The following is a 22,997-nucleotide window of genomic DNA, read 5'->3' as shown; positions in this document are numbered from 1 at the left end:
GCGGTGGGTTTGTAAGTCGAAAAAAGTTTGTATGAAGAGGCAAAAAATTTCCGAACCTCCCGTTCATGTCTTGAAATGTTCGTATCACGGGTGGTTCGTATCACGAGGTACCACTGTACATAGTTTCCAACACAAAATCAAGCTTATTGTCAAACATACGCAATTTTTTTTAATTTTTACTTTGTAATCATTCAGTAGAAGCCCTTCAATCTCTTTCTTTCACAAAAGGACTGTAGAAACATATAATATCTTATATATATTCAATAACCTCTTAAAATATAGCTTTTATCCATCTAATATGAAAACATCGCAATAACCTTTACAACTCGGTTCTTGAACTATGAATTTATTATGTAAGATGCTTATGTAAGATGTTTTTAGATATACAGGTATATGCCGTTAAAATACAGATTATAGATTTATAACTTACAAAATATAGATTTATTCTTAGATATGATTGATTGGGATGATGTATGTGTTTTCATTTGTGTATGTTTTAAGGTACAGGAAAATAAAATACTCAAAACAAAAAAAAATCCTGAAAACAAATTTTATTTTAAAAAAGGTGGTGCCCACAGACCAGCACTGACCAATCCAGTTTGGTGACGTCATTATGACATCACTAGTGGGTCACTCCTGGTTCAGGCAAACTGGTCTAAACCAGGAGAATCCCACCCCTGCTCCAGTTCCACTTCGCTTCCTTTACGCATGCACACACAAACACACACACAAATCCCTCTACCTACCTACCTTCTACAATAACTTGGATGGACTCGTTCCGCTTCAGTCCGGGGATGCTGGGCACGGAAGCCTCACAGGCATACGTGCCGGCCATGGGGTAGGTCAACTCCTTCAGCGGCAGAGTTTCGCCGGTCCCCACCTGCTGCCTTCCCTGCAGGTGAAATTAAAATTAATTTAATTGATGGATTGATTTTAGGTATTGGGGTTTTTAGTGTGATTTTAATTCATAATTCTTACATGTTTTGTATTAATCCTTTGTAGTGAGCCGCTCTGAAAGAAAGGCGGCATAGAAATCAGATAGATAGATAGATAGATAGATAGATAGATAGATAGATAGATAGATAGATAGATAGATAGATAGATAGATAGATAGATAGATAGGCAGGCAGGCAGGCAGGCAGGCAGGCAGGCAGGCAGATAGATGAATAGAAAGAAAGAAAGAAAGGTAGGTAGGTAGGTAGATATGTTAGAGAGATATAGACAGACAGACAGACAGACACACACACACACACACACACACACACACATACATACATAGAGATAGATAGAGTAGAAGATAGATAGATAGATTAATAAATAGATAGATAGATAGATAGACAGACAGACAGACAGACACATACATACATACATACATACATACATACATACATACATACATACATAGAGATAGATAGAGTAGAAGATAGATAGATAGATTAATAAATAGATAGATAGACAGACAGACAGACAGACAGACAGATACATACATACATACATACATACATACATACATACATACATACATACATACATAGAGATAGATAGAGTAGAAGATAGATAGATAGATTAATAAATAGATAGATAGACAGACAGACAGACACACACACACACACACACATACATACATACATACATACATACATACATACATACATAGAGATAGATAGAGTAGAAGATAGATAGATAGATTAATAAATAGATAGATAGATAGAGAGGGAAGTAGAGAGATGGAGAGAGAGGGAGGGAGAGAGAAATAGATAGAGGAGGGAATTGTTGTTGTTGTTGCTGTTGTTGTTGTTATTATTATTATTATTATTATTATCTTTGATCCATGCAATGGTTCTGCAGAGGCTACCTACCTTCTTCCATGACAATGTCGGGGTCTTGGAGCCACTGCCAGAACAGTGCAACTCAAGGTCTTCACTTCGGTTGACTTTCACCACCTTGGTTGGATTGAGGACCACGGGGTCCAGATCTGAAACCCAGAAGAAAAGGCTCAGTTTCAATTAGCAACTTATTCATTTATTCGAATTCTATGCCGCCCAATCCCGAAGGACTCAGGGGAGAGTTTATTCCACAGAGCTGGGGCGGCAACAGAGAAGGCCCTGTCCCATGGTCCCGCCAGCCTGCGTTGCTTGGCTGACGGGACCTGGAGGAAGCCAACTCTGTGTGCTCTTATGAGTTTCTGAGAGGTATGTGGCAAGAGAGGGTCCCGTAAATAATACAATAATAGTCACATCCTGAAAAAGCACCTTTGGGACCACTCAGTAATGAAAACGTAGAAACATAAAAGTCTGACGGCAGAAAAAGACCTCATGGTCCATCTAGTCTGCCCTTATACTATTTTCTGTATTTTATCTTAGGCTGGATCTATGTTTATCCCAGGCATGTTTCAATTCAGTGACTGTGGATTTATCTACCACGTCTTGCTGGAAGTTTGTTCCAAGGATCTACTACTCTTTCGGTCAAATAATATTTTCTCATGTTGCTTTTGATCTTTCCCCCAACTAACTTCAGATTGTGTCCCCTTGTTCTTGTGTTCACTTTCCTATTAAAAACACTTCCCTCCTGGACCTTCTTTAACCCTAGAACATATTTAAATGTTTCGATCCTGTCCCCCCTTTTCCTTCTGTCCTCCAGACTATACAGATTGAGTTCATGAAGTCTTTCCTGATACGTTTTATGCTTAAGACCTTCCGCCATTCTTGTAGCCCGTCTTTGGACCCATTCAATTTGGGCAATATATTTTTTGTAGGTGAGGTCTCCAGAACTGAACACAGTATTGTGTACAGTATTGGATTGTTATATGCTGTTTTTATTACTGTTGTTAGCCGCCCCGAGTCTACGGAGAGGGGCGGCATACAAATCCAATAACTAACTAACTAACTAACTAACTAACTAACTAACTAACTAACTAACTAACTAACTAACTAACTACATACATACATACATAAATACATAAATACATAAATATTCAAAATGTGGTCTCACCAGCACTCTATATAGCGGGATCACAATCTCCCTCTTCCTGCTTGTGATACCTCTAGCTATGCAGCCAAACATCCTACTAGTTTTCCCTACTGCCTGACTGCACCGTTCACCCATTTTGAGACTGTCAGAAATCACGACCCCTGACTCTCTTTGCCAGCATTCCACGGGGCACTCACAATTGATGAAGATGCTGACATCTTTCTCCAGTTCCACCTCGGCAGGACTGTAGAAGTCCAGGACCTGACAGCGATAGGTCCCACTGTCAGCCTTGGTCACTTGGGGAAGCTGAAGGACCCCATCGGAACTGGTGGACAAGTCCATGTTTTCGGGGCTCTGGGATGGAAGAGCAGAAAAAGGTAAGGATGGAGAGACGATGACATCGCATACATGCAGTGATGGGCTCCTACTACGGGTACGGTCAGGTACGCTACTGCAAATTTTGATTTATGTATTTTTTTTCTTTCTTCCCCTTTCTGGGAAGAGGCAAAAAAATCCTTGACCACCCGGTTCTTATCTAGAAAAGTTCGCAAGAGATTAATGATTCAAAAGGACAGGCGAGTAATATTTATAGCATGTTATTACAAGTGGAAGAGGAAGTGATTAAAGGCCTAACAAGATATTGGCAAAATAGAATAGAATAGAATAGAATAGAATTTTTATTGGCCAAGTGTGATTGGACACACAAGGAATTTGTCTTGGTGCATATGCTCTCAACGTACATAAAATAAAATATACATTTGTCAAGAATCATGTGGTACAACACGTAATGATTGTCATAGGGGTCAAATAAGCAATGAAGAAGCAATATTAATAAAAATCTTAGGATATAAGCAACAAGTTACAGTCATACAGTCAACATGGGAGGAAATGGGTGATAGGGATGATGAGAAAAACTAGTAGAATAGAAGTGCAGATTTAGTAGAAAGTTTATATTTATGTTTATGTTTATTAGATTTGTATGCCGCCCCTCTCCGCAGACTCGGGGCGGCTCACAACACAATAAAAAACAGTTTATAACAAATCTAATAATTTACAATTTAAGATATTTTTTTTAAAAAACCATTATTAAGCAGACATACATGCAAACATACCATACATAAATTGTATAGGCCCAGGGGAGATATTTCAGTTCCCCCATGCCAGATGACAAAGGTGGGTTTTAAGGAGTTTACGAAAGGCGAGGAGGGTAGGGGCAGTTCTAATCTCTGGGGGGAGCTGGTTCCAGAGAGTCGGGGCCGCCACAGAGAAGGCTCTTCCCCTGGGGCCCGCCAACCGACATTGTTTAGTTGACGGGACCCGGAGAAGGCCAACTCTGTGGGACCTAATCGGTCGCTGGGATTCGTGGGGCAGAAGGCGGTCTCGGAGATATTCTGGCCCGATGCCATGAAGGGCTTTATAGGTCATAACCAACACTTTGAATTGTGACCGGAAATTGATCGGCAACCAATGCAGACTGCGGAGTGTTGGAGTAACATGGGCATACCTGGGGAAGCCCATGACTGCTCTCGCATCTGCATTCTGCACAATCTGGAGTTTCCGAACACTTTTCAACGGTAGCCCCATGTAGAGAGCGTTACAGTAGTCGAGCCTCGAGGTGATGAGGGCATGAGTGACTGTGAGCAGTGAGTCCCGGTCCAAATAGGGCCGCAACTGGTGCACCAGCCGAACCTGGGCAAACGCCCCCTCGCCACAGCTGAAAGATGGTTCTCTAATGTGAGCTGTGGATCGAGGAGGATGCCCAAGTTGCGGACCCTCTCTGAGCGGGTCAATAATTCTCCCCACCAGGGTGATGGACGGACAGGTGGGATTGTCCTTGAGAGGCAAAACCCACAGCCACTCCGTCTTATCAGGGTTGAGTTTGAGTCTTTTGGCACCCATCCAGGCCCCAACAGCCTCCAGACACCGGCACATCACTTAATGAATTACGGATTAATGAAAGTGAGATGGAAGAAGTAGTAGAAAATATACATAAGATAAAGAATACAAGAATTAGAGAGATGAGAAGGAAAATTTTACATAAATGGTAGTATTTCACGCCAGTAAAACTAGCACACTTCCAGAGGAAAGGGAAAGGAAATTGCTGGCATGGTTGCCAAATAAAAGGAGTTTTTATGCATCTGCTCTGGGAATGTGTTGAAGTTCAAACATTTTGGAAGGAAGTACAGAATGAAATAAATAACATGCTAAACATTAATTGGATAATCACAAAAGAATTAGCAATACTAGTTAAATATGGGGAATTACGAGAATTTAAAGAAATCAAAACAGCAGCTTTGGAAAGCGCTCAAGCAGTAGTGGTATTAGGGTGGAAAGATAGCAATAAATGGACAATCCAGAATTGGTACTGGTACGTGGTGGACCACATCCACTTCGAAATTATGGAAATAAGATTAAATAACTATGATGAAAATAAATTGGAGAAGCTGATGGCACGATGGAATAAGGTGAAAAATTATATCTTAAGTAGAATTGATGACGACAATGTGAAAAATAAATTCCAATCACTTTTTGTATGTAAAGAAATGTAAACCGGAGCTAAGGAAGAAATTGAAACTTATTGCAAATAATTTAACCCCCTAAATGGTGGTGGGGTTTTTATTGGTGTTGGGCACGTTTTAAGTATTTTTTCTTTGTTGTTAATTTAGTAAATAAACCAATTTAAAAAAAAATAATTTTTTTTTTTAGAAAAGTTTGCAAGTAAGAGGCATTCCAAAATATGCCCATGTTACTCCAACACACAGCAGTCTGCATTGGTTGCCGATCGGTTTCCGGTCACGGTTCAGGGTATTGGTCGTCACCTGTGGAACTCTTCATGGCGCCAGACCACGGTATCTGCGAGACCGCCTTCTGCCGCACGGGTCCCAGCGGCCGGTTGGGTCCCACGGAGTTGGTCTCCTCTGGGTCCCGTCAACTGGACAATGTCGTTTGGTGGGACCCGGAGGAAGAGCCTTCTCTGTGGCGGCTCCGGCCCTCTGGAGTCAGCTCCCTCCAGAGGTTGGAGCTGCCCCCACCCTCCTTGCCTTTCGTAAACTCCTCAAAACCCACCTCTGTCGTCAGGCGTGGGGGAACTGAAACATCTCCCCCTGCCTATGTAGTTCTTTGTGTATGATATGACTGTATGTATGTTTTTTATATATATGTTGGGGTTTCTTGTTTTTTAGACTTTTTAAATGTATTATTGTTATTTTAGATTCTAACTATTAGATTTGTCATTATATATTGTTTTTAGCATTGTTGTAAGCCGTCCCCAGTCTGCGGAGAGGGGAGGCATACAAATCTAATAAATAATAATAAAATAATAATAATAATTCTTAGGTAGAGGCACCACTGTACTCTGAAAAATATGGCAACTAGCACCGGACCAAACAGTACCAGCACTTTGAAGAATGAATATTCGGGTGGGGGGAACCCGTCGCCCTGGCATCGCAACTCCACGTCGTCTCCTTCTTTGATGACTTTCGGCGAATCCAACATAAACTGCACGTTCTCCGTATAATCTGCAGTGGGAAAAAGTAAGAAAAAAGGATTAGTCAGGCGCAGCAGCGAAAACTGAGTGTTCCAGGAATTATTCGTGCAAAAGGTTATTATTGATGATTGCAAACGTCAGGATACAGGTGGTAACTCAGTAAGAAACTGACTTGTTTAACGACTGTTTGCCCTGACAACCAGAAAGTATGAAAAAGTAACTCTGCAAAGAATCTACAAATGGACCATTTTTTTGCAGACCTGTAAAGCAATATTTCTCTATCTCTACCCACTTTAAAGACGGAGGGACTCCAACTCCCAGAATTCGCCAGCCAGCCTTTGAAGGAGAGAGGAAGGAAGATCAAAAAGACAGATGCTGATTCGTTTAGTGACTGCTTCACTTAATCACCAAGTAGCCAGTCTCAATTTTGGTGGCTAAACTAGGTCTAGGTTTCCCCCCTCTCTCCCTCCCTCTCCCTCTCTCTACTTCCCTCCTTCTCTATCTCTCTCCCTCCCTCTCTCTACTTCCCTATCTATCTATCTATCTATCTATCTATCTATCTCCCTCTCCCTCCTTTCCTCACTCCATCTATCTATCTATCTATCTATCTATCTATCTATCTACCTCCCTCTCCCTCCTTTCCTCACTCCCTCTATCTATCTATCTATCTATCTATCTCCCTCTACCTCCTTTCCTCACTCCATCTATCTATCTATCTATCTATCTATCTATCTATCTATCTCCCTCTATCTCCTTTCCTCACTCCATCTATCTATCTATCTGTCTATCTATCTATCTATCTATCTATCTCCCTCTCTCTTCCTCCCTCCCTCTCCCTCTCTCTACTCCCCTCCCTCTCTCTCTCTCTACTTCCCTCCCTCTCAGATAGATATCTCTCTCACTTCCTCTCTCTCCCTCTCCCTCTCTCTCCCTCTCTCCTTCCCTTCCTCTGTCCCTTTCTATCTATCTATCTATCTATCTATCTATCTATCTCCCTCTCTCTTCCTCTCTTCTCTCTTGTAGTAAAAAAAAGTCATAAATGGGGCAGAGTTCATTTAACGAATTTTTCACTTAGCAACATAAATTTTGGGCTCATTTGTGGTCGTAAGTCGAGGACTACCTGCATCACACTTTAAAAAAAACCTAAACGACCCTTCACAACGCGTTAGCCATCAGCTGAAATTAAAACAACAACAACAACAGCTTGCAGGACAGCTGAAACAACGGCAGCAAAAATAACACATCAAGTTAATCAACAAGTCCTCAGGAAATGAAAAGTTTGCTGACGCGTCTGGTTTTATCAAACATCTTTGCTCGTTTCTACTTTCATCCCCACGAAAGCAAACATTTAAATCAGCCACAAAGAATCCGGTCCTTGAAAAGAAAACAGATAAGGACAAAGAAAAAGGAGAAAAAAATAACAAAATAGCAACTGCAAAATCAAAAGTCACGTATGTTATGGCTCTGCTTTTCGCCAACTTGGGCATTCTCTCAGGTATGTGTGTGTTTGTGTGTGTTTGTGTGTGTGCATTTCAATTCCAAGAATTCCTAGCAGAAGATCCATGGCTAAGAATTTCTGGGGGCTGAGGCCCTCACCTCTGGGGGGCTTTAACCAGGCTGAACTTGCCTACTACAAGGGAGAAGTTTTATTTGTTGTTATTAACACTCTCGAAAATATCCAACGATACTTCACCAGAAGAGCCCTTCATTCCTCCACTTGAAACAGAACTCCCTTACTTGGCTCTTGAAAGCCTAGAACTACGACGCCTTAAACACGATCTAAGTATTGCCCACAAGATCTTATGCTGCAACGTCCTGCCTGTCAACGACTACTTCAGCTTCAACCACAACAACACAAGAGCACACAACAGATCCAAGCTTAATATTAACCAAAAAATACGACTTTAGTAATCGGGTTGTCGAAGCGTGGAACTCATTACCGGACTCTGTAGTATCATCTCCTAACCCCCAACATTTTACTCTTAGACTATCCATGGTTGACCTCTCTAGATTCCTAAGAGGTCAGTAAAGGGCGTGCATAAGTGCACTAGAGTGCCTTCCGTCCCTTGTTCTATAGTCTCTCCTATATCTCATATTTCTTCTCTACTATATCCTCTATAACCTTCATTGTGTATTATTCTGTATTGGACTAACTAACTAACTAACTAACTAACTAATTAATTAATTAACTAACCAAATAGATAGATAGATAGATAGATAGATAGATAGATAGATAGATAGATAGATAGATAGATAGATATAAAGAATTAGGAAATTGCTGGACAAAAAGATACAGAAAGAAGAGCATTTTGTAGCTTAGGCCAGGGATCTCCAAACCTAACAACTTTTAAACTTTGTGGCCTTCAACACCCAGAATTCCTCAGCTAGCCATGGGAATTCTGGGAGTTGAAGTCCACAAGTCTTTAAATTGCCAAGTTTGCAGACAACCTTCCCCAAATCCACTGTCATTAAATGGACTGTGATCAGTAAATGGACTGAGATCTAATCAGGGGCTGCCACAAAGAAGAATCTGTGGCCTCACTTGACCCACCTGGGAAGGATGGAAGGCTGAGTCAACCTTGAGTTGGTCAGGATTTGAACTGCTGGCAGTGAGCATAATTAGCCTGCAATACTGCCTTCTAACCATTGCATACCATAGAAAGGAGGGAGGGAGGATAGATGGATAGATGGACTACAAGATTAGAGGGATTGGAGGGAGGGAAGAAGAGATAGATATAATCAGAAGGAAGGAAGGAAGGAGGGAGGGAGGAATAAAGGAAGGAAGGAAGGAGGGAGGGAGGGAGGGAAGGAAGGAAGGAAAGAAGGAAAGAAGGAAAGAAGGAAGGAAAGAAGGAAGGAAGGAAGGATGGAAGGAAGGAAGGAAAGAAGGAAGGAAGGAAAGTAGAAAGGAAGGAAAGTAGGAATGAAGGGAGGAAGGAAAGAATATAGCAATAGCACTTAGACCTACATGCATATACCGCATCATAGTGCTTTTACAGACCTCTCTAAGTGGTTTACAAAGTCAGCCTCTTGTCCCCAACAATCTGGGTCCTCATTTGACCCACCTTGGAAGGATGGGAGGCTGTGTCAACCTTCAGTCAGTGATGAGATTTGAACTGCTGAACCACAGCTAGTGGTTAGCTGAAGTAGAAAGCTTTTGGGGGGCATCGGGAAGTACAGGAGAAACAAAGGCAAGGGACCCCCCAACCCAACCGCCCCACTTACAGTGCAAGCTGAGGTTGAAGGGTGGCGATTCCCCCACGCCGACGTCCCCGTAGGGCATCTTGTAGCTGACTTTGCACTGGAAAACGGAGTTTTTATCGGCTTTCTTGGGGCGCATGTAGAGCGTGCTGGATCTGGAGAAGAGTCCCGAGGCTTCTTTCACCGTCCTCACCACCTCGTAGAGTTCTGGGCAGGAAAGACAACACGACAAAATTGAGCTTGGCAACAGAGAAAGTTATGTCCCCTTCCTCCCTCTGTGGGCTCCAGGCAGGAATTGTGTTGGGAAAACAAAACCCAAGTGGGCAGCTGCAATTGTGTATTCCAAGGTCACACAAGTAGAGTGTGTGTATTGGGGGGGGGGGGTTGTCCCCTCTCTCATTGTATTAGCGGGGTGTTTCTCAACCTGGGGAATTCTGAGAGTTGGAAGTCCACACAAACCAAATTGTTGAGGTTGAAAGTATTAGAGCACGGGACAATTTCTTTAGAAGAGTAGATGTTCCTCATTCAAAGAAATAAAATAAATCCTTGCAATTATTTTCTCCACAGCCCCAGTCTGATTTCCTGAAAACGTCTGTCTGTCTAATCCATCTATCTATCTATCTATCTATCTATCTATCTATCTATCTATCTATCTATCTATCTATCTATCTATCTCTATCATCTATCTATCTATCTATCCCTCCCCCCTCTCTATCTCTCTATCTTATTTACCTATCTATCATATCCATATCTATGTATCTATATATTTATCTACATTTCTAATTTAGCTATCTAATCTATCTAATTTAATTTGTCTATCTTGTCTATCTAATCTTATATCTCTTATCTTATTATTTTATATTTTAATCTATCTTTATCTGTCTGTCTTTATCCATTCTATCATTTGTCATCCATTTATTTATCCATTCATCAATCTATTTAACATCCATCCAACTATCCATCTTCTTTCTTTCTATCTATCTATCTATCTATCTATCTATCTATCTATCTACCTACCTATCATCTATCTATCTATCTACCTACCTACCTACCTATCATCTATCTATCTATCTATCCATCCATCCATTATCTATCATCTATCTTTCTATCCTATCTATCTATCTATCCATCCATCCATCCATCCATCCATCCATCCATTATCTATCATCTATCTTTCTATCCTATCTATCTATCTATCTATCTATCTACACAGTATCTTTCTTTCTTTCCTTCTTTCTTTCTTTCCAACCCTCCATTCATTTATGTCTGTCCCTCCATCTCTCTATCTATCTATCTATCTATCTATCTATCTATCTATCTATCTATCTATCTCTTTTCCCCTTCTCCCTCCCTCCTTCTTCTTCTCTCTCTGCAATTTTTCCTATTGCACAAAATTGTCCAAACGTCCAAGTTTAAAACGTGTCTCTTTATGTCAATCTGTCAATCCGAGAAGCCTCTGGGGGAATACCTGCCTGTCCCTCCTTACGTTCCATCCACAAAGAAAGAAACGGCTTCTTTACCTTTGTTGCGTTCGGTGGTAATGTTCAGAAGCTGCCCGTCTTTGTACCAGCTGATGGTTGGCGCAGGGTAGCCGTTTTTGCCCACGCAGGTGGCGATCTGAGGGTGGACAAAAAGAGTCCAAGCACCTATTTGAAAACTTATCTTGGTCGGTAAGTCACTCCCACCTAGTCACATGACCTTTAAGCTACCGCTGGTCACATGATTGTTAAGTCACTCCCACCTGGTCGCATGGCCGGCAAGCCACTCCTACCCAGTCTCATTTGGACCGGGACTCACTGCTCACAGTCACTCATGCCCTCATCACCTCGAGGTTCGACTACTGTAATGCTCTCTACATGGGGCTACCTTTGAAAAGTGTTCGGAAACTTCAGATCGTGCAGAATGCAGCTGCGAGAGCAATCATGGGCCTACCTAGGTATGCCCATGTTTCACCAACATTCCGCAGTCTGCATTGGTTGCCGATCAACTTCTGGTCACAATTCAAAGTGTTGGTTATGACCTTTAAAGCCCTTCATGGCACTGGAGCAGAATATCTCCGAGACCGCCTTCTGCCGCACGAATCCCAGCGACCGATTAGGTCCCACAGAGTGGGCCTTCTCCGGGTCCCGTCAACTAAACAATGTCGGTTGGCGGGCCCCAGGGGAAGAGCCTTCTCTGTGGCGGCCCCAACTCTCTGGAACCAGCTCCCCCCAGAGATTAGAACTGCCCCTACCCTCCTCGCCTTTCGCAAACTCCTTAAAACCCACCTTTGTCGTCAGGCATGGGGGAACTGAGACATCTCCCCCGGGCCTATACAATTTATGTATGGTATGCTTGTGTGTATGTCTGTTTAATAATGGGTTTTTTTTAATATTTTAAATTGTAAATTATTAGATTTGTTATAAACTGTTTTTATTGTGTTGTGAGCCGCCCCGAGTCTACGGAAAGGGGCGGCATACAAATCTAATAAATAGATAGATAGATAGATAGATAGATAGATAGATAGATAGATAGATAGATAGATAGATAAATAAATAAATGACCATCAAGCCACACCCAAAAAATTAGCCACGCCCACAGCACGGCAGTAAAAACCTCGGCAGCCCATCACTGGTTAGAACCCACCCCTGAATACAAACCAGTTGCCATTTGGATCATATAACCTTGGGGGTACCACAAAGGCTGTTAAGTGTAAAATACAGTCGTAAGGCACATTTTTCAGTGTTGTTATAACTCCGGACAGTCCGAAGTGAGGCAAGGGCTACTGTAAACGACCTCCTTGCATTTAGAGAGAGAGAAACCCACCTCTGAAGCACTATCAGCCATCACAGAGAGAGTCCTGGAGTTCGGCGTAAGCTCAGGGGGTTCGGGGGGATCTACAGAGACAATCAGACAGAGACAAAGAGTATGTAAAAAACGCAACAGCTACAGCGTCCAGAGATGGCTAAATCGCTTCCTCCTTTAAGATACAGATATTCCTCCACTTAAGACCAAAACAGCAACCAGAACCTCTATTGCAAAGCAGGATGGTTTAGTGCTAAGGGTCCCCTGTGACTTAGCTTCACTCTGTGCTGATTAATCACCACTGCTGCGGTTTGTAGTTGTTTTGTTCTGTGGATGTTTGTTATTTATTGTTTGAGGGTTGTTGTTTTTTTAAATAATGGCTTTAATTGTTTTACAAGTTTAGAATTGTAAGTCATTTGGCTGTGTTAGGAGGGAGGGAGGGAGGGTGGGAAGGAGGGAAAGAAAGAGAGAGAGAGAGGGAGGGAGAGGGAGGGAGAGAGAAAGAAAGAAAGAGGAGGGAGCGAGGGAGCGAAGGAAGGAAGGGGAAGGTTTTTATTGTTGTAATGTCTTTTTAAATGACTAGTGACTAATTGTTTTACAAGTTTAGAATTGTAAGTCATTTGGCTGTGTTAGGAGGGAGGGAGGGAGGGTGGGAAGGAGGGAAAGAGAGAGAGAGAGAGGGAGGGAGAGGGAGGGAGAGAGAAAGAAAGAAAGAGGAGGGAGCGAGGGAGCGAAGGAAGGAAGGGGAAGGTTTTTATTGTTGTAATGTCTTTTTAAATGACTAATGACTAATTGTTTTACAAGTTTAGAATTGTAAGTCATTTGGCTGTGTTAGGAGGGAGGGAGGGAGGGTGGGAAGGAGGGAAAGAAAGAGAGAGAGAGAGAGGGAGGGAGAGGGAGGGAGAGAGAAAGAAAGAGGAGGGAGCGAGGGAGCGAAGGAAGGAAGGGGAAGGTTTTTATTGTTGTAATGTCTTTTTAAATGACTAATGACTAATTGTTTTACAAGTTTAGAATTGTAAGTCGCTTGGCTGTGTAGGGGGCAGAATGAAGGAAGGAAGGGAGGAAGGAAGGACCGACAGGCTGGGGAATTCTGGGAGTTGAAGTCCACTCATCTTAAAGCGGCCCAGGCCCTGAGACCGACCTATACTCACAAGACCAAATTGCAAAACAAACCTTCCAATCCCTGAGCAGGATTTCAGGAACTTAAGTTCCGCCGGTCTGCTGTTTTATCAAAGAAGGGGAAATGATGGAGTGCTTTCCCTTTGTCAGCAATGGAGGTGTCAGGCAAACACAGCTGCTTCTGTTTGCACCTGCTGGGTTTTTTAAGCGTCTCTCAAAATCCCCATCAGGGAGGAAAAGCAAAGGAAGGAGACAGTGAGTTGTAGTCCCATCTTAGGTATGAATGGAGGATGGGTAACTTTGGGCCAAATTACCAGGAGACTGTGAATTCTAGTTCTACAACAGCCAGATGGGAGACTTTGAATTCTAGTTCTACCTGAATTTTAGGCTACCTACCAGGAGACTGTGAATTCTAGTTCTACCTTAGGCTCAAAAGCCAGATGGGAGACTGTGAATTCTAGTTCTACCTTGGGCTCAAAAGCCAGATGGGAGACTTTGAACCAATCCCCAGGAGACAGTGAGTTGTAGTCCCATCTTAGGTATGAATGGAGGATGGGTAACTTTGGGCCAAATTACCAGGAGACTGTGAATTCTAGTTCTATCTTAGGCTCAACAGCCAGAGGGGAGACTTTGAATTCTAGCTCTACCTGAATTTTAGTCTACCCACCAGGAGACTGTGAATTCTAGTTCTACCTGAATTTTAGTCTACCCACCAGGAGACTGTGAATTCTAGCTCTACCTTAGGCTCAAAAGCCAGATGGGAGACTGTGAATTCTAGTTCTACCTTAGGCTCAAAAGCCAGATGGGAGACTTTGAATTCTAGTTCTACCTGAATTTTAGTCTAGCCACCAGGAGACTGTGAATTCTAGTTCTACCTGAATTTTAGTCTAGCCACCAGGAGACTGTGAATTCTAGTTCTACCTGAATTTTAGTCTACCCACGAAGAGACTGGGAATTCTAGTTCTACCTTAGGCTCCAAAGCCAGATGGGAGACTGTGAATTCTAGTTCTACCTGAATTTTAGTCTACCCACCAGGAGACTGTGAATTCTAGTTCTACCTTAGGCTCTACAGCCAGACGGGAGACTTTGAACCAATCCCCAGGAGACAGGGAGTTCTAGTTCTGCCTTGGGCCAGTTGGATGACTTTGGGCCAATTCCATTCTCTCTGTTCAACCCATCTCACAGAGTTGTGGTTGTGGGGGCGGGGGGGAAGCAGGAAAAAGGAATATTAAACGCTTACCACCTTGAATTATTGAGGAACAATAATAACGGAAGGATATAAGCAGTAAATATAAATACTCGTACCGAAGACCTTGAGTTGGGTCCTCCCAGTCTCACTTGCGGAACCGCTCGTCACTTGGCAAGAGAAGAATCTTTCATCGTTCACGTCGATGCCAGCAATGACCAGGCTGTTGTTGGCATCCATGAAGGCTCGGCTCGTGTACTCCGTCCCTCTGTCCATGCCTACTTTGCCCTTCTCGTTGTAGGCCACACGCTGCTGTCCCCCATTCTTGTCCATCTGGAAGTTCGACAATATTTACGACAATATTTACGCACTCCCACCCTTAGAGAAAGCGGAGGTGGATTTGCGGGTGCAAAGCCCGAGCGGTCATGGGCTGTTGTGGTCAGCTCTGGCCCAGCTCCTGCCCCAAGGACTGCGGATGTGGGGGAGACATCCACATGCTGCAGGCCTGTTTTGCCCCCGGTGGAATCTGCCGATGAAGGCTCCTCTGACCAAGAAGACATGAGTGACAGGGAGGAGGAGAGTGGGGCAGACAGCTCAGAAGGAGATCAATTATCTAGCTCCTCCTTGGATTCAGAACAAGAGTTAATGATACAGCCACGCATGCGGAGAGTGATGCATAGGCAACAACAACTGACAACAACTGAGAGATTATTATCAAAGAAAATGAGGCCACCTGTGGTTGGGTGGGGCTGTGGTCATTAGTGAGGCTGCTATAAAGAGCAGCCTGTGGGTTTGGCCATTGTGGAGGATTATCTGATCATTGTGTTTCGTGCCTGCATTGCTGACTTTGACTTTTGTGTGCTGATTTTCCCCCGCTTTGAAACTAAACCAGAGCAAAGTGTGTTTCACTTTGTGAAAGAAGAAGGACTGTGAATTGCCTCACAGCTGCAAGCTAAGTATCACAGAACTGATAAGGGACTTGTACAAATTACCAGTTTGTTTGGAGACGAGGGCTCTTTGCTATACAAAAAGAGGGCTTGGTTTAAGTGAATTGTCGTTATAAAGAACATTGTTTTGAATTTTCAAACGTGTGTGTGTCTGAAATTTGTACCTGTGAATTTTTGGGAGGAGTCTACCAGAGAGCCCGACAGAACAGCCATTGTACTTTATTGTTTTTTATTATATGTTGTAAGCTGCCCCAAGTCTTCGGAGAGGGGCAGCATAGAAATCCAATCAATCAATCGATTTCATCCGTGATCCCCAAACTGTGCCCTCTTTCTCCGTGGCGAACTCCACCATACTCACCGTAAACCATTCTATCAGGAGGTAATCCTGCTCTTTCGCGGTTGTGTAAGGGCAGACGATGGGCACCTGCTCACCCATAACCACCTCCATCTCGGCTGCCATAGACACCTGGACCGTCGCCCGGCATCCTGTAGAAGAGGAGAAAGGCTCATCAGAAGGAGTCAACAAGGATCCAAAGATCTCAGAAGATCCTAGATTGGTCAAGAAAATCCGTGTGACTCTTGTACATACACATACATTTTATATAGTAGATAATGTATATTTTTGTGTGCCCGTGTGTAATATGTATGTACACACTTGGCATATATACATAGAATTAAAGAGTATATTTTGGGTGCTCGGTAATAGTAAATAGAGAGGGAAATTGTATCTCTTTGAGGCGAGGAGAGGCCAGGCACCCTAACCCTAACCCTTGATGTAAGTGACGTCAAGTTGGCCACCTTTAAGCCAGTCACATGACCTTTAAGCCACCCCTTCGATCACATGATCATCAAGCCACTCCCACCTGGTCACATGGCCAGCAAGCCACACCCATAAAATAAGCCACACCCACAGTGTGATAGTAAAAAATATTTGCAGTCCTTCACTGTCTAGAAGCATTGCTCAAAGTAAACAGATGAATTAAGAATTTTTAAAGATTATGTTTGGTGATTGATGTATTATACAGTATTGTATTGCATTGAAGACTGAAGGTATATGATATTGCATGTATGTGTGTAGAATTCCTAAGAGGTCAGTAAGGGGCGAGTACAAGTGCACTAGAGTGCCTTTCGTCCCCTGTCCTATTGCTCTCCTATACCTTTCTTTTATTCCTATATAGAAACATAGAAACATAGAAGATTGACGGCAGAAAAAGACCTCATGGTCCATCTAGTCTAGTCTGCCCTTATACTATTTTCTGTATTTTATCTTAGGATGGATCTATGTTTATCCCAGGCATGTTTAAACTCAGTTACTGTGGATTTACCAACCACGTCTGCTGGAAGTTCGTTCCAAGAATCTACCACTCTTTCAGTGAAATAATATTTTCTCACGTTGCTTTTGATCTTTCCCCCAACTACCTTCAGATTGTGTCCCCTTGTTCTTGTGTTCACTTTCCTATTAAAAACACTTCCCTCCTGGACCTTATTGAACCCTTTAACATATTTAAATGTTTCGATCATGTCCCCCCCTTTTCCTTCTGTCCTCCAGACTATACAGATTGAGTCCATGAAGTCTTTCCTGATACGTTTTATGCTCAAGACCTTCCACCATTCTTGTAGCCCGTCTTTGGACCCGTTCAATTTTGTCAATATCTTTTTGTAGGTGAGGTCTCCAGAACTGAACACAGTATTCCAAATGTGGTCTCACCAGCATTCTATATAGCAGGATCATAATCTCCCTCTTCCTGCTTGTGATACCTCTAGCTATGCAGCCAAGCATCCTACTTGCTTTCCCTACCGCCTGACTGCACTGCTCACCCATTTTGAGACTGTCAGAAATCACTACCCCTAAATCCTTTTCTTCTGAAGTTTTTGCTACCACAGAACTGCCAATGCAATACTCAGATTGAGGATTCCTTTTCCCCAAGTGCATTATTTTACATTTGGAAACATTAAAATGCAGTTCCCATTGCTTTGACCATTTATCTAGTAAAGCTAAATCATTTACCATATTACAGACCCCTCCAGGAATATCAACCCTATTGCACACTTTAGAGTCATCGGCAAATAGGCAAACCTTCCCTACCAGACCTTCCCCTATGTCACTGTGAAGTTTGTCATTCTTCACAGAGACGGCAAGACTGACCATTTTTCCTTTTAAAAAGGAAAAAAAAAGAAAACTTTTGGACTCGCAGCCAACTCGCTCCCAAACGTACAAACTGCCCCCGTTTTGCCTTCCAAATTTTCTAGCTGCAGAGTAACATCCACTTCCTTTCCTTCAGCCTTGCTAAAAATATCTATTAACTCTGCTGCAGTTCAAGAACCCCGGTGCTCTTTAAATGGAAAATGCACATCATTTAATGCCGCATTCCCTCTGCAACCGGAAGCCACATCCTTTGCAATGTGGGGCTCTCCATTCAGAAGGCCGTTCCGCGCGCCGCCGAAACCCTGAAAAGATTTTTTCAGCTGGCACAGATCAAGCGGAGCCAAAATTTGGGGCTGCGCCCGGCGGTAGCCACTGCTCGGGTTTGCAGAATGTCAGAAAATGAGAGCGCAGGGGGGGAGCAGGACAAAGTTTTATTAAGTAAAAATGAAGTTATCACATGAATTGCAATCCCATGCAGTTACTCCATGGCTAGTTGGTAGGTCTACTACTTGCGGCCTGGTGCAGATGACCTGTTTAGATAAAGTTTGGCCCTTTGGAGAAATCTTTTCACCTTCTCTTACAAACTGCTGGATCCAACACAGAAGGATCGCTAGGTTCTCACCAAAATCTAGCCTGATCCCTTGGCCATGTTTGTCAATAAGACCAGAGCTCTATGCACCTCAAGAGGACCAGCTGCTTGCAATAGGATGTAGTGTCTGTCTGTCTACCTATCTTCCATTATCCATCCATCGATCCATCCAGCCATTCCTCTATCATCCATCCATCTGCCATCCATCCAACCAACCGCTTATCCATTGTCTTTTCTTTCTTTCTTTCTTTCTTTCTTTCTTTCTTTCTTTCTTCCATCTATCTATCTATCTATCTATCTATCTATCTATCTGCAGCATCATCCATTCATCCAATGATTGATAGATGAGAGAGAGAGAAAGAGATGATTGATAGATGAGAGAGAGAGAGGGAGAGAGAGAGAGACAGACAGACAGACAGACAGATAGATAGAGGGAGAGAGATGATTGATAGATGATAGAGAGATAGATAAAGGGAAAGAGAGAGAGAGATGATTGATAGATGATAGATTAGAGAGAGACAGACAGACAGACAGATAGATAGAGGGAGAGAGAAATGATTGATAGATGAGAGAGAAATGATTGATAGATGAGAGAGAGGGGGGAGAAAGAGATGATTGTTAGAGAGACAGACAGACAGACAGATAGATAGAGGGAGAGAGAGAGATGATTGATAGATAATAGAGAGACATAGAGGGAAAGAGAGAGATGATAGATGATAGATGATAGATTAGAGAAAGAGAGAGATAGACAGACAGACAGACAGATAGATAGAGGGAGAAATGATTGATAGATGAGAGAGAGAGATGATTGATAGATAGAGAAATAGATAGAGAGATAGAGGGAGAGAGAGAGATGATTGTTAGAGAGAGAGAGAGAGAGACAGACAGACAGACAGATGGATAGAGGGAGAGAGATGATTGATAGATGAGAGACAGACAGACAGAGACAGAAATTCAGCCAACGCCAGTTTTCACTTTTAAGCGCTCGAAAAGGAAAGGAGGTCTTAATTTTAGCCAAGCTAAAAATTGCATCCAAACCAACGTGACGGCCGAACGGCCTTGTTTTGCCATTCTATGACAATCCCCCCTTCCTGACTGTGCAAGTAGCCAGACTTCTGCCCAGTGACCAGCCTTCCCAAAGCGCCTTTGGAGAGCAGAGCGTATGATCCAGGAGGCCTCCAAACCACAAGAGAAAGAAACCTCTGTCCCTTTTCCCTTCTGGATGTGGTCAGTGTTTGCAGCAAATTCACTCCAGCCCCAGCCAACATCCTTCCCCCCTTTCTCCCTATATACAACGTCAGGCACTTATTATAGGCTCCTGGCCCCTCTTCAGGCCATCTTGAATAAATATGTGCTGGGATGGAGGGGCGGGAAGGGGGGCAGGAGAGAAAGAAAGCAGCTCTTTGCCTCGGTGGTGGTGGGGGGCGAAAGGGGGGGGGAGAGATCCAGGATATGAAAGGCCCCCGCAGCAGCCCGAGCAAGTAGCAGCTGCTTGAGATTCCAGGCTGGCACTGAGGGCTTTGTTCCCAGATAAATCCCTCCAAATTGGGAGGGGAGGGCTGGGGGGGGGGGGGCTGGGGGGGCTGGAGGAGGGGCTGCTTTCATCTCCCAGTTGGATAGCAGGAAGGGGGGTTCTCAAAAGGCAAGGTGCCCAGAAAGTGCTCAGAGCCAGGGAACCAGCTGGCAAAGTGGAGGGAAAGTTGGGGAGGGGGAGAGAGAGAGAGGGGAGAGGAAAGAGGGAGGGGGCGAGGGAGAAAGATAGGGAAGGAAAGAAAGAGGGGAGGAAGAAAAACAAAGAAGAAAGAAAGAGAGGAGAAAGAAAGAAAGAAGGGAGGGAAGGAGAGGGGCGGCATACAAATCCAAATAATAAATAAATAAATAAATAAATAAATAAAAAGAAAGGAAAAAAGAGGTGGAGAGAAGGTGGGAGGGAGGGAAGGAAAGAAGAAAGGAAGGAAGGAGAAGGAGGGAGGAAGGGAAGGAAAGAAGGAAGGAAGGAGAAGGAGGGAGGAAGGGAAGGAAGGAAGAAAAAAGGGGTGGAGGAGGGAAAGAAGAAAGGAAGGAGGTGGAGAATGGGAGGGAGGGAGGGAGAAAGATAGTTAAAGAAAGAGAGAAGAAAGAAAGAGAGAGAGAGAGAGAAAGACCAAATTAAAAAGAAAAAAAGAAAAAGAAAGGAAAAGGGATGGAGGAGGGATTGAGGGAGGGAAGGAAGGAAAAAAGAAAGGAAGGAAGGTGGAAGGAAGAAAGAGAGAGGGAGGGAAGGAAGGAAGTTGAGGGGATGAAGGAAGGGACGAAGAGAGGGAGGAGGATGGAAGGAAGGAACAAATGGGGGGAGGGTTGAAGAAAGGTCAGTGAGGGAGGGGTGGATGGAGGCAAGGAGGGGGGATGGCTCAGGAATTCTGGGAGTTGAAGTTCACGAGTCATAAAAGACCCACCCTTCCCCACCCCTGGATTAAAACATCAGCAGACTTACTCAACTTCCCACCCAACGATCCCAAAACCTCGGAAGGAAAGTGAGAAGAGAGAACGGCATTGAAACCAACCAGCCCTAAAAGGCCAAGGAGGCCGAATTAAAATATCTTTCTTCCCAGCATTACTCACATCGGAGCCACCCCTGAGTTTTAATACTCCAAGAGGCCCTGCGGCAGAGAGGTGTTAAGCGGCTGAGATGTCCGGTGAAAGATTTTAGACGCAAGTCTTCCCATCCCTAAGACTTTCTTTCTATGTGTTGCAAAGAGTGTGTTCATGTCCACTTCAGCTATTTCGAATGGACTTCGACTCCCAGAATTCCTCAGTCAGTGTGTTTTAAGACGGGTGGACTTCAACTCCCAGAATTCCTCAGTCAGCGTCTTTTAAGATGTGTGGACTTCAACTCCCAGAATTCCTCAGTCAGTGTCTTTTAAGATGGGTGGACTTCAACTCCCAGAATTCCTCAGTCAGCGTGTTTTAAGATGGGTGGACTTCAACTCCCAGAATTCCTCAGTCAGCGTGTTTTAAGATGGATGGACTTCAACTCCCAGAATTCCTCAGTCAGCATGTTTTAAGATGGGTGGACTTCAACTCCCAGAATTCCTCAGTCAGTGTGTTTTAAGATAGGTGGACTTCAACTCCCAGAATTCCTCAGTCAGCATGTTTTAAGATGGGTGGACTTCAACTCCCAGAATTCCTCAGTCAGTGTTGGCTGGGGAATTCTGGGAACTGAAGTCCACCAGTGGCTGGGATTGAGAAACCTCATTGTGTTTTGACTCAGAGAGAGGAAGGGCAAAGCGTTCAAGGTTGCGGCTAAAAACGGCTCCTTTGCAGAGAATTTTAGTTTGTGTTCTGACATCCTGTGTTTGAGATAGATAAACTCTTGTAGGCAGAACATTTGGGGCGGGTATCCGTCGTGGGCATGTTCTCAGCTCTCCCTTCTATAAAAATCCTCATGTTTTGATCCTAATCCTGACCCAAAAACAGCGGTGGGTTGCTCCCAATTCAGTCCAGTTCTGAAAACTGGTAGCAGCGGTAGTGGGAGGCTTCGCCCATCCTCCCGGGACGCTTCTGCCATTGCGCGAACCAGTAGCAACGGGTTTTTGAACCCTTTACTGCCCAAAATAATAATAATAATAATAATAATAATAATAATAATAATAATAACAACAACAACAACAACAACAACAACAATAATAATTTATTAGATTTGTATGCCGCCCCTCTCCGAAGAAGCAGGGCGGTTCACAACATAACATTATTATTATTATTATTATTATTTATTATTATTTATTAGATTTCTATGCCGCCCCTCTCCGTAGCCTCGGGGCGGCTCACAGCAATAACAAGAACAATGTAAGAACAAATCTAATAATTTAAAAAACACTAAAAAACCCATTATTAAAAGCAAACACACACACAAACATTCCATGTATAAACTGTATAGGCCCGGGGGAGATGTCTCAGTCCCCCCATGCCTGACAGCAGAGATGGGTCTTAAGAACTTTACGAAAGACAAGGAGGGTGGGGGCAGTCCTGATCTCCGGGGGGAGCTGGTTCCAGAGGGTCCGGGCCGCCACAGAGGAGGCTCTTCTCCTGGGTCCCGCCAAACGACATTGTTTAGTAGACGGGACCCGGAGAAGGCCAACTCTGTGGGACCTAACCGGTCGCTGGGATTCGTGCGTCAGAAGGCGGTCCCGGTTTCCCCCCTCCAAGGTGATCAGTTAAACTGCTCTCCATCAGTCCAGGCACCCTGTAAGCATCTATTTATTTATACACTGCTCAAAAAAATAAACAACACAATATAACTCCAAGTAAATCAAACATCTGTGAAATCCAACTGTCCACTTAGGAAGCAACACTGATGGACAATCAATTTCCCCTGCTGTTGTGCACATTCAACTTTGTACAGAACAAAGTGTTCAGTGAGAATATTTCATCCATTCACATCTATTTCATTCGTTCAGTTCTTTGAGTGTTCCCTTTATTTTTTTGAGCAGTATATTTACAAGTAGTTTTTGAGTTGCAACGGTTCTTTTAGAGACAGTTCAAAGTTACGACGGCCCTGTAAAATGTGACTTATGACCTTTGCAGCATCT

The 22,997-nt window shown here is 43.5% G+C and overlaps 1 protein-coding gene across 3 annotated transcripts in view; it reads right to left on the bottom strand.

Moving 5' to 3' along the window:
• Window positions 1-22,997, bottom strand: part of BCAM (basal cell adhesion molecule (Lutheran blood group)) — an 80,918-nt gene that overhangs the window by 16,531 nt on the left and 41,390 nt on the right. For all 3 annotated transcript variants that reach the window (XM_070764933.1, XM_070764935.1, XM_070764936.1), the window contains exons 2-10: window positions 16,053-16,180; window positions 14,867-15,080; window positions 12,464-12,534; window positions 11,179-11,275; window positions 9,683-9,865; window positions 6,364-6,488; window positions 3,168-3,324; window positions 1,860-1,975; window positions 751-892 (exon numbers count right to left, since the gene is read on the bottom strand). In XM_070764933.1, coding sequence (XP_070621034.1) covers window positions 751-892; window positions 1,860-1,975; window positions 3,168-3,324; window positions 6,364-6,488; window positions 9,683-9,865; window positions 11,179-11,275; window positions 12,464-12,534; window positions 14,867-15,080; window positions 16,053-16,180 — 1,233 coding nt within the window. The remainder of the gene's footprint in view (window positions 1-750; window positions 893-1,859; window positions 1,976-3,167; window positions 3,325-6,363; window positions 6,489-9,682; window positions 9,866-11,178; window positions 11,276-12,463; window positions 12,535-14,866; window positions 15,081-16,052; window positions 16,181-22,997) is intronic.

The sequence above is a fragment of the Erythrolamprus reginae genome, chromosome 11 (genome assembly GCF_031021105.1).
Source record: "Erythrolamprus reginae isolate rEryReg1 chromosome 11, rEryReg1.hap1, whole genome shotgun sequence".
Classification (NCBI taxonomy): domain Eukaryota; kingdom Metazoa; phylum Chordata; class Lepidosauria; order Squamata; family Dipsadidae; genus Erythrolamprus; species Erythrolamprus reginae.
This window is presented reverse-complemented; position numbering and strand designations above follow the sequence as displayed.